General features: G+C 43.2%; 1 protein-coding gene across 1 annotated transcript in view; it reads left to right on the plus strand.

Moving 5' to 3' along the window:
• Window positions 1–12,327, plus strand: part of DISP3 (dispatched RND transporter family member 3) — a 57,083-nt gene that overhangs the window by 25,732 nt on the left and 19,024 nt on the right. The window contains exons 4-6 of the mRNA XM_032758915.2: window positions 9,322–9,458; window positions 10,334–10,468; window positions 10,966–11,126. Of these exons, the coding sequence (XP_032614806.1) occupies window positions 9,322–9,458; window positions 10,334–10,468; window positions 10,966–11,126 (433 nt within the window). The remainder of the gene's footprint in view (window positions 1–9,321; window positions 9,459–10,333; window positions 10,469–10,965; window positions 11,127–12,327) is intronic.

Consider the following 12,327-nt stretch of genomic DNA (forward strand, 5'->3'; position numbering starts at 1 on the left):
AATTGTAACTCACAGTACATTCCTCCAATCAACAACAACGGCATCACCTAGGGGCTTGTTAGAAATGCAGACGCTCAAGTTCTCTCCCAGACCTGCAGTATTTTCAGGTGATTTGTTTGCACATTTAAGTTTGAGAGAGGTCTGGTTTAATTATCTGTCTCTATAGAATGTGAGTTTGTTGGAGACTGGGATTGTTGCTGGTTCAGTTTCTGTGGGCTGAGCCCCAGCACAAGGCCAGGTACCCCTTAGTAAGGATTCGTCAGGGGAGTGAATGAATAAATGAATGGAGATGCCTCAAGGAAAGGTACTTAGCTGGGTTGGGAAACTGAGAGGTGATGACTATAGAAGGACCTTCACGGTTTTAGGTACCAGTATTAACTCTGCCCAGATGTTTAGCTGCTGAGGCAAATCCCCTGCCCTTAGGGAAGAAGCCACTCTTTTCTGTTTTCTCCCATTAGAGCGTCACAGCACTGGTGACAATCCTGTAGACTTAACTTTAGTGCTTTTGGATGAACAAGATTCTTAAAATTACTCTATTATTGGTTACCCAACAGATGGCAACATGTACCTTGACTTATAATAATAATATAAATAATAATATAAATGATGACTTTTATTGCTTTTAATACTGGAATCTTAGAATGTGCTCACTGCATTTATTGAGCTTCAATTTTTTGCATTTATGTTGCATGCATTTTAATTCTTAATACATTTAAGCCCCATAAGACATGACATCATTATTTTACAGAGTCTGTGTTCATTTATATTTATTCACATATTTACCATTTCTGTTGGTGTTCATTACTTTGTGTAATTTCATGTTTCCCTCTGGGATCATTTTCCTTGTGTCTAAAGAACTCTTTAGCATTTCTTTCAGTACAGGTTTGCTGGTGATAAATTCTCTGTTTTGTTTGCCTAGTAGACATCTTTATTTTACTTTCATTTTTGAAGCATATTTTTGCTGGTATAGAATTATAAATTGGCAGTTATTTTCTTTTAATACTTTACCTGAAGATGTCACTCCATTGTCTTCTGACTTCCATCATTTCTGTAGAAAAGTAGGCTGTAAATCTTTTTTGTTGTGCCATTAAAAATTCTCTTTTTTCTGCTTTTAAGATTTCTTTGTCTTTGTTTTCACCAGTCTTACTGTGACGTATCTTAGTGTGTTTTCTTTGTGTTTGTTCTGTTCGGGGACACAGAGCTTCTTGAAGCTGTAGGTTGATGACCATAATCAGCTTTAAGAATGTCCTAGCTATTATCTCTTCAGATATTGCTTCTATCTTGTTTCTGTTTCCTCTTTTTTGCACTCTGATTACACAAATGTTAGATCTTTTCACTGAGCCCATATGTTTTCAATGCTTTTTTTCTGGGTTTTATTTTTTTATTTTTCTTTCTATGCTTTGGTTTAGATATTCTAGTTCATTGATCCTACTTTCTATTTATTGTCTCTAATCTGCCATTTAATGTCTATTGAGTTTTTAATGTTACTGTTCTGTTTGTCGTTTTTGAGAATTTCCATTTGAATCTCTTATAGATCTAAATCACTGGTGTAATTATTTTATTCATCGTTTAGTTAATTTTGTCCACATTTTCCTGTCTGTTCTTAAACATATTAATTATAGTGTTTTAAAATTCTTACCAACTTTTAATATATGGATAACCTGCAGATTTGTTTCTGTAGTCTGTTGTTTCACTTGGTTTGGGATCATGTGTTCCTGCCTGTGGGTATACCTGGTAATTTTTATGTTTTTATTGTTATCTTTTCGAGACAAGGTGTCACTCTGTCATTAAGGCCGAAGTTCAGTGGCATGGTCATAGCTCACTGCAGCCTGAAACTCCTGGGCTCAGGTAATCCTCCCATCTCAGCCTCCTGAGTAGCTAGGTCTACAGGCATGTGCCACCATGCCCAGCTAGTTTTTTGTTTTTGTTTTTTTTTTGACACAGCGTTTCACTGTGTTGCCCAGACTGGTCTCAAACTGCTGGCCTCAAGTGGTCCTCCCACCTTGGCCTCTCAAAGTGTAACTTTTATTAAGTGATGAACATTATATGAAAAAAACACACACATAAAGGTCCAGATGATGTTATTTCCTCCAGAGAAAATTTATCCTTCACTTCGGAAGGCACATAGAGTCATGGCTGATCACCTTAAACAGGCAGTGACCACACAGAGTTGAGGATGGTTTGCAATCCTGGAAAGTCTCAGTCTACCTCTAGTTTGCCCTAGATTCTCTAGGATTTTCAACTGAGAGTTTGGTGTATTCTGCAGAGTCCTTTCCCCTGATAGGTTCCAAACTCTAATCTTTTATCTCTCAAAAGCTGCTGAAAAAATCACAACAAAGACAAAAATTCTACTCTGCTTTTTCCGAGGCTTTCTGCTTCGGTTTTTTGGCTTCAGGCCCCACACAGCCCCAAACTTCTGCAGAAGTGCCGAGGGAAAACCTGGCCATGTGCTCTGCTGATCCGCAAGTGTCTGCCCAAAGCTCTGCTAGCTTATCTGACTCCCAGCCAAGTTTTTCAGCCGTCTGCCCGTGTTTAGAATCAGCAGATGCCTCCAGGGTAAAAATGGCTGTAGAAGGGCAGCTTACCTTACCTAGGTTCTTTCCTTTCTGGAGTCTTAGCCCTCTAGTTCGATTACTTCAGCAACTCTCTACTGTCATCACAGATAGTTTCTGAATTTTAGCGGACATTTTAGTAGTTTTAGGTAAGGATACTGGTCTTCCATGAGCTATTTCTTTCAACTTGAGAGTAAAAGTATGGGCCTATGTCTTTTTATAATCAGCATCTAGCACAGGACCCAGAATCTAGAAGACACTCTATAAATGCTTTTCATTAATGTGTGAATGAATAAATGATTGATTTTCTACTCTAACGAAAGGATAGTTAACCTATTTAATTCAGCAAAGTAGATAATCCAGAGATCCTTTCAGCTTGGCTTTTTAAAGTCCTGTTTACATTTTTAACAGCTTTATTGAGGCATAATTGACATACAACCAACTTCACATACTTTACAATTTGATTAGTTTTGACATGTGTGTATACACTGGGAAACCCTCACCACCATCAAGACAGTGAACACTAGCAGGGTACTGTAGTTCATGCCTATAATCCCAGCTACTTGGAAGGCTGAGGCAGGAGGATCCTTGAGGCCAGGTGGTTAAGACCAGCTGGGGAAACAGCAAGCCCCTCTCTATAAAAACACACAAAAATTAGCCAGGCGTGGTGACACATGCCTATAGTCCTTGCTACTTTGGAGGCTGAGGTTGGAGGATCCCTTGAGCTGAGGAGTTCAAGGCTGCAGTGAACTATGATTGTGCTACTGCACTGTAGCCTGGGTGGCAGAGTGAGACCCTGTCTCTTAAAAAAAAAATTGTCAAATTTGTTGGTGTAAAATGATTTATAATATTTCCCTATTATCTTTTTAATGTTTGTAGAAATTGTAGTGATGTCACCTTCCATGTGTCTTCTTTTTTTTCATGATCAGTCTGGCTAGAAGCTTATCAGTTTTATTGATCTCAAAGAACTAGCTTTTGGTTTCATTGATTTTCTTTTTTAAGAATTAGATTTATTTATTTTTATTTTTAATTTTCGTGAACACATAGTAGGTGTATATATTTATGGGGTACATGAGATGTTTCGATAGAGGCCAGCAATGTGAGGTAAACACATAAATGGGGAATGGGCTCTCCATCCCCTCAAGCATGTATCCTTTGAGTTACAAACAATCCAATTACACTCTTATTTTAAAATGTACAATTAACTTATTATTGACTGTAGTTACTCTATTGTGCTACCCATTTCAATGATTTTCTCCATTGCTTTTCTGTTTTCTATTTCCTTGATTTCTGCTCTGATCTTTATTATTTTCTTTCTTTGGTTTATGTTACATTTCATTTTCTCTTGTACTACTTCCTTAAAGTAGAAGCTAAGGCCATGGATTTGAAACTTTTCTTTCCTAATAGAGGTGTTTAATGCTATAAAATTCCCCTTAAGTATGACTATTTTAGCACATTTCAAAATTTTGATATGGTGTTTTCATTTTCATTCAGTTCAACATACTTTCTATTTTTCCTTTTGATCTCTTCTTTGACCCATGTATAACTTAAGAGTGTGTTATTTAGTTTTCAAATATTTGGGAATTTTTCAGGCTTTTTGTTGCTGATTTTTACTTTAATTTCATGATGGTTAGAGAACACATTTTGTGTGATGTGAGTTCTTTTAAATTTATTGAGTCTTGTTTTATGGTTCAGTACATGGTCTTTCTTGCTGAATGTTCCCTGTATACTTGAAAAAAAAAGTTCTGTTTTTGCATGAAATGTTCTATAAGTCTTAATTAGATCGAGTTCATTGATTGTGTTGTTCATGGTCTTCTATATCCTTACTGATTTTCTGTCTAATTTTTCTAGCAACATTGAGAGAGAGAGATATTGAAATATCTATCTACAATCGGGGAGTTGTCTATTTCTTTTTTCAGTTCTGTTAGTTTTTGCTTCATGCATTTTAAAGCTCTGTTATTAGCTATAAAAACATTTAGGATTGTAGTTTTGATGATCATTTTGAAATTATCTTCTTTGCCCCTAGTTATATTCTTTCCTCTAAAATTTACTTTATTTTTTAATAATATAACCAATCCAGCTTCTTTTTTGGTTCATGTTAGCATGGTATATCATTTTCTCTCCCTTTGCTTTTATCCTATTTGTGTCTTTATATTTAAAGTGGGTTTCTTGTAGTCAGCTAGGTCTTGACTTTTTTAAAGGTCTCTGGGTGGCTCACGCCTGTAATCCTAGCACGTTGGGAGGCCGAGGCAGGTGGATCCCGAGGTCAGGAAATCGAGACCAACCTGGCTAACATGGTGAAACCCCATCTCTACTAAAAAATACAAAAAATTAGCCGGGCGTGGTGGCGGGTGCCTGTAGTCCAAGCTATTGGGGAGGCTGAGGCAGGAGAATGGTGTGAACCCAGGAGGCGGAGCTTGCAGTGAGCTGAGATCGCGCCACTGCACTCCAGCCTGGGTGACAGAGTGAGACTCCACCTCAAAAAATAAATAAATAAATAAATAAATAAATAAATAAAGGTCTCTGATACTTTCTGCCTTTTACTTGGGGTGTTTAAGCCATTTACAGTTAATGCAATTATTAATATGGTTAGACTTAAGTATATTTTATTCTATTTGTCCCATATGCTTCTTGTTTCCCCTTTCCTGTATTTTGCCTCTCTTGAACTATTGAATGTTTTTTACGATTCTATTTTATCTCCTTTGTTGGCTTTTATGCTGTAACTCTTTTAGTAGTTGCTTTAGGGTTTATAGTATACATCTTTAAATTATTACAGTGTATCTTCAAATAATATTATATCATTTCATATGTAGTATAAGAGCTTTACAATAATATACTACTATTTCTTCCCTCCTAGCCTTTATGTTATTGTGGTTATGCATTTTATTTTAATGTATATTATAAACCCCACACTACATTATTTTTGTTTAAATTGTCAATTATCTTTTAAAGAGATTTAAATAAGAAAATTGTATGTATTTATTTATGACATTACCATTTTCAATGTTTTTTGTTTCATTGTATAAATCCATATTTCCCTATTTCCATCTGTTACCATTTTTCTTCTTCCTGAGGACTTCCTTTAACATCTCTCATAGGCTGAGCACAGTGGCTAACACCTGTAATCCCACTTTAGGAGGCCAAAGTGGGAGGATTGCTTGAGGCCAGGAGTTCAAGACCAGCCTGGGCAACATAATGAGACCCCATCTGTATTAGTTCCTTTTCACACTGCTGATAAAGACATACCTGAAACTGGGAGAAAAAAAAAAGAGATTTAATTGGACTTACAGTTCCACATGGCTGGGGAGGACTCAGAATCATGGCAGGAGGCAAAAGGCACTTCTTAGATGGTGACAGCAAGAGAAAATGAGGAAAAAGCAAAATCAGAAACACCTGATAAACCCATCAGATCTTGTGAGACTTATTCACTACCATGAGAATAGCACAGTAAAGACTGGCCCCCATGATTCAATTACCTCCTCTTGGGTCCCTCCCACAACACATGGGAATTCTGGGAGATGCAATTCAAGTTGAGATTTAGGTGAGGACACAGCCAAACCATATCATTCCACCCTGGCCTCTCCGAATCGCATGTCCTCACATTTTAAAACCAATCATGCCTTCCCAACATCCTCCAGAGTCTTAACTCATTTCAGCATTAACCCAAAAGTCCACAGTCCAAAGTCTCATCTGAGACAAGGCAAGTCCCTTCCGCCTATAAGCCTGTAAAATCAGAAGCAAGCTAGTCACTTCCTACATACAATGGGGGTACAGGTATTGGGTAAATACAACCATTCCAAATGGGAGAAATTGGCCAAAACAAAGGGGTTACAGGGCCCATGCAAGTCCGAAATCCAGCGGGCCAGTCAAATTTTAAAGCTCCAAAATGATCTCCATTGACTCCAGGTCTCACATCCTTATATCCAGGTCACGCTGATGCAAGAGGTGGGTTTCCATGGTCTTGGGCAGCTCTGCCCCTGTGGCTTTGCAGGGTACAGCCTCCTTCCTAGGTGCTTTCATGGGCTGGCATTGAGTGTCTGCGGCTTTTCCAGGCACACGGTGCAAGCTGTCAGTGGATCTACATTCTGCGGTCTGGAGGACAGTGACCCTCTTCTCATAGCTGCACTAGGCAGTGGCCCAGTAGGGACTCTATATGGGGGCTCTGACCCCACATTTCCCTTCTGTACTCCCCTAGCAGAGGTTCTCCATCAGGGCTCCTCCCCTGCAGCAAACTTTTGTCTGGGCATTCAGGCGTTTCCATATATCTTCTGAAATGTAGGTGGAGGTTCCCAAATCTCAGTTCTTGACTTCTTTGCATCCACAGGCTCAACACCATGTGGAAGCTGCCAAAGCTTGGGGCTTCCACTCTCTGAAGCCACAGCCTGAGCTGTACATTGGCCCCTTTCAGCCACAGCTGGAGTGGCTGGGACACGGCACCAAGTCCCTAGGCTGCACACAGCATGGGGACCCTGGACCTGGCCCACGAAACCAATTCTTCCTCCTGGGCCTCCAGGCCTGTGATGGGAGGGGCTGCCATGAAATTCTCGGAAATTCTCCATGTCAGAGAATGTTAATCCCCATGGTCTTGGGGATTAACATTAGGCTCCTTGCTACTTATACAAATTTCTGCAGCTGGCTTGAATTTCTCCCCAGAAAATGGGTTTTTATTTTCCATTGCATGGTCAGGCTGCAAGTTTTCCAAACTTTTATGCTCCACTTCCCTTATAAAACTGAATGCTTTTAACAGCACCCAAGTCACATCTCGAATGCTTTGCTGCTTAGAAATTTCTTCTGCCAGATACCCTAAATCATTTCTCTCAAATTCAAATTTCCACAGATCTCTAGGGCAGGGGCAAAATGCCACCAGTCTCTTTGCTAAAACATAACAAGAGTCACCTTTGCTTCAGTTCCCAACAAATTCCTCATCTCCATCTGAGACCACCTCAGCCTGAATTTTATTGTCCATATCACTATCAGCATTTTGTGCAAAGCCATTCAACAAGTCTCTAGGAAGTTCCAAACTTTCCCACATTTTCCTGTCTTCTTTTTAGCCCTTCAAACTGTTCCAATCTCTGCCTGTTACCCAGTTCCAAAGTTACTTCCACATTTTCAGGTATCTTTTCAGCAGAGCCCCACTCTACTGGTACCAATTTACTGTATTAGTCCATTTTCACGCTGCTGATAAAGACATAACTGAAACTGAGAACAGAAAGAGGTTTAATTGGACTTACAGTTCCACATGGCTGGGGAGGACTCAGAATCATGGCAGGAGGCAAAAGGCACTTCTTACATGGGGACAGCAGGAGAAAATGAGGAAAAAGCAAACGGAAACCACTGATAAACCCATCAGATCTCGTGAGACTTATTCACTACCATGAGACTAGCACGGGAAAGACCAGCCCCCATGATTCAATTACCTCCCCCTGGGTCCCTCCCAAGACACATAGGAATTCTGGGAGATACAATTCAAGTTGAGATTTGGGTGGGGAGACAGCCAAAGCCTATCACCATCTCTACTAAAAGATAACAAAATTGGCCAGGCATGGTGGCATGCATCTGTAGTCTAGCTACTCAGGAGGCTGAGGTGGAAGGATTGTTTGAGCCCAGGAGTTAGAGGCTATAGTGAGCTATGATCATGCCATTGCAGTCAAGCCTGGGTGACAAAGTGAGACCCTGGCTCAAAAAATAAATAAGTAAATAAAATCTCTTTTAGTGCAAGTATACTGGATATGAATTATTTCAGTTTTTGTCTATCTAAAAAAGTTTTCTATTTTGCCTTTGTTTTTTAAATGTATTTTTGCTGGGTATAGAATCCTGGGCTGACTTTTTTCACCACTATCTGCAAAGGATGTTGTCCCCCTGCCTTCTCATGTACCCTGTTTTTAATGGGAAGTCTGCTGTCAGCCTTGTCTTTGTTCCTCTGTGTCTTTTTCTCAGGCTGCTTTTTAAGATTTTCTTTTGGTCACTATTTTTGAGCAATTTGGTTATGATGTGCATTGTAGTTTTTTTGTGCTTGGGGCTCGTTGCTGAAGCTTCCTGTATCAGTGGGTTTATAGTTTTCATCAAGTTTGAAAAATTTTCAGCCTCCTTTGGGGAGTCCAATAACCCATATTTTAGGCTGCACTGAGGACTGGAAACTCTCAAAGCACTAAGCCAGGATAAGCATGGGACTCATTTTGTTTCTCCTCTCTCAGGGATAATCATCCTTGGTTGCCTTGTTTCATGCATTTTCTCACATTTTTGTTAGTTCTAGTGAGAAGATAAATACGGACTCCATCTTGGCCAGAAGCAGATGTCACTTATGTTTGTATTTTAAGACACAGTTTGACCAGCCTGGTTATGTTTTTTTTTAATTAAAAATAACTTGTGTTAAGGACACATTGAATGGCAGTGTAAAACTGGATATCTAGCAGCCAGTTTGAATTTAGAACTTGGCCATAGATATGGAGAATTGGAAGATGACATAGAAGCTGATTATAATTGATCACGATCTGCGTAGAGCAGTGGTTCTCAACCTTGACCCTACATTTGAATCACCTGAGAGAGTTAAAGAGCACTGATGATTCAGACCCACCCCACCAATTCTGATCTAATTTGTCTGGAGCCTGGCCTGGACATCAGGATTATTGGAAGCCCCCAGGTGATTTTGATATCCAACCAAGGTAGAGTCACAGGTGAAGTGGACAGCTCCTGATACTCCTCTACGTGTTCACAGCCGTATCTAATCCTCTTCCTGTCATTCTTCTCTCCACATCCTCCCTTCCCCCAGCAAAGTCCAGGTTCTCTATGGGGGGACAGACTTGTTTGACTATGAAGTGCGCAGGACGTTCAACAATGACATGCTCCTGGCCTTCATCAGCAGCAGCTGCATCGCTGCCCTGGTCTACGTCCTCACCTCCTGCTCAGGTAGGGCTTCTCTCAAGCCAGCCCCCTCCTCCCCTCCCAGGGTGCTCCTGTCTGCCCAGAGCCTGCCTTCTCAAGAATGCCGCAATACTCTTGAGCCCAGCATGTCAGAGCTTGGGACACAGGGATATGCACAGAAATCATCTTCCAACCCCAAGCAGGCAGACTGAGTCCTGGAGGCAGGTTGGGCTGTACCAGCCTGGGTCATGCCCTCTGCCCTGGGCCCCTGCACAGTTGGACATTTTGCCTGTTGACCATCTTTCTCCTGTTGATAGCCTTGTGTTGGGGAGTCTGGGTTATTGTATTCCTTTGTGGATTACTTTGTAGCCTATTTTGGAGTCCCAAGTCAACTGCCCTCTGCCCCCCGATCACTTTTTCACCTTCGTGTACCCCTGGATACTAGCTGCTGCTTACAGTGCTGTCTGTATACAGTAGGCACACTCTACTGCCCAAGGAGACAAGACAATGGTAATACTTTCCAAAATGGAAAAGACATTCATTCATCCATACAACAGATATTTACTGGGCACCAAACTATACGCCAGATGCTGTAAGGTGCCAGGGATCCAAACACAGTTCCTACCCCCAGGTAATATGTAATGTTCATAAGGCTCTTGAGGTAAGGTCTGCAAAGAGGAGGACAACCTGACTTACCCAGAGATGGCTTCATCTGCCACTTGGGCCTCCTGCCCGGTGCCCTCTTTGGGCATGGAAAACTGAGAATTGGCCCTGTGCCTGTGTTGGGAACAGACAGAGTGGTGAATGGTGCCCAGGGTTGGGAGGAAGAGACAGGACCCAGTTGAGGTCAGGGACTCTAGTGGGGTTTGTGTCCCATGAGGGTCCCCCACCGTCTCCCTCGTGCCTCTTACCCTGCCCAGTGTTCCTGTCCTTCTTTGGGATTGCCAGCATTGGTCTCAGCTGCCTGGTGGCCCTCTTCCTGTACCACGTGGTCTTTGGTATCCAGTACTTGGGCATCCTGAATGGGGTGGCCGCCTTCGTGATCGTGGGCATTGGTGAGTCACCTCTGTTGCCATGGCAGTGCGCCTCCCACATGGGAAGTCTGCCCCATCCCCTTTCTCCCTGGTTACAAAGCCTGGCTTCCCTGGGGACTCTACACAGCCCCCGCTGAGGCCTAGCGCCTTGGATTGCGGGGTTAGAATGTGGGTGGTGGGCGGATCCTTGGCATAGGGTGAGTGGAGAGAGCAGCAAGGTTTGCTGGATGGAGGTGAGGATGGTGGGAAAAGCCCAGGAAGTGTGGGAAGGAGGCCAGGTTGTGGGAGAAGGTGCCTAGCTCTGGGTGAGGTTAGGGCCAAGGAGTGTGGTGGGTGGAACTTGAACTCTTGGTGGCAGGAGCCAGTCAGAGGAGTCTCTCCAAACTCTAAGCTGAGAAGCAGGACTCCTGCAGCCTGACCGCCCAGGAGGCCACTCCCACTCGGTCTAGGGCCAGGTTGGGCCTGATCCTGGAGACAGCAGAATGATCCTGAGCCTGGCCCGGGACTCCCTCCCACAGGTGTGGACGATGTCTTTGTGTTCATCAACACCTACCGCCAGGCCACCCACCTGGAAGACCCACAGCTGCGTATGATCCACACCGTCCAAACTGCAGGCAAAGCCACCTTCTTCACCTCCCTGACCACAGCCGCCGCCTACGCAGCTAACGTCTTCTCCCAGGTGCGGACCTGCCCTCCATTCCTGTCCGGGCCTCCCACCCACCCATGCGTACCTAGCCCCTGGTCTCTGCCCTTCCCACTACCGCTTGAGTGGCCACATAGCCTTCACCTCAAGGTACTTGCCCTGTCTCTAGAGTTCATTTTTGTCATGAATCACCCATTACCCAAAATTAACAAGTGGGAATATATAATAATCCAGACAGCACGTATTAGGGATCCTCAGTAGTAATCCAGCCTCCACCCTGGAGGACATTTGGCAGTTTCCAAAGCTGTTTCTCGTTTAATCTTCATTACTCATGGTAATTGACAAAGGTACCATTACCATGCTGTTTTCCAAAAAAGAAACTTGGCCTTTGAGAGGTGAAGTGACTTCCTCAGGATCACACAGCAGATAAGTGAGAAAACTGACCAAGTCCATAGCGATTCCCTTTCTGCCTGCTTCTGGCTGCATTTTCCTACCTCGTGCTGACTTCCTCTTGCTGCCTCTAAGTGGGGCTTAGGAGAAGGCATTGAGCCCAGGCTGGGTCCTTGGTACAGAAAGACAGTGAATTGGCCCAAGTCTTTGAGAGACTTTACGACCTGAGCTGAGTAGCCCCTCTGGAAACCAGTAGATGCTTTAGGATTATCCAAGTCCTTCTACAGAATCACTTCTAGAAGGTAGGCAGAGCTGGGTTCAGCTTCTGCTGTGTGACCTTGGGCAGGCTGTGTGACCTCTCTGAGCCTTGCTTTCCTCATGTGTGGATTATCCGGGACTGAGATGCGAGGATGACTGTGGAAGTGTTTCACAGAGTGAAGGCTGCTCTGTGGGTGGTTACAGCCTCCTTCCAACTAGCACCTCCCTGTGTGATCCCTGTCGTACTTCTGGAACATACCCATTGCTCCTAGTCCCCAGGGTCCCTGCCTCCATCATGCGGCAGCATTCTCTCCCTTCCCCTCACTAGCACATGGCCTGGTCTAACGGGATGTGTCTTCCTCTGTCCCCCATTCATTTGCGTAATGACAGCTACTGACCACTGCCTCTGTGCCAGACACTGTTCTGGGCAGTGGACTGCAGATAGACAAGAGCCTCCACTTGAGCTGGGGACCCTTCCTGTGCTGCTGTGTCCCCTGACACCAGCCCTTGGCTCCTGGTGTCCTGCGAGGCTGGTGGCTGGCATTCTGGCAGCCTGGGCCTCCTCCTACTGCCTCAGTCTGGGCCAGAT

Source organism: Hylobates moloch, unplaced genomic scaffold (assembly GCF_009828535.3).
Source record: "Hylobates moloch isolate HMO894 unplaced genomic scaffold, HMol_V3 SCAFFOLD_9, whole genome shotgun sequence".
Taxonomy (NCBI): Eukaryota; Metazoa; Chordata; class Mammalia; order Primates; family Hylobatidae; genus Hylobates; species Hylobates moloch.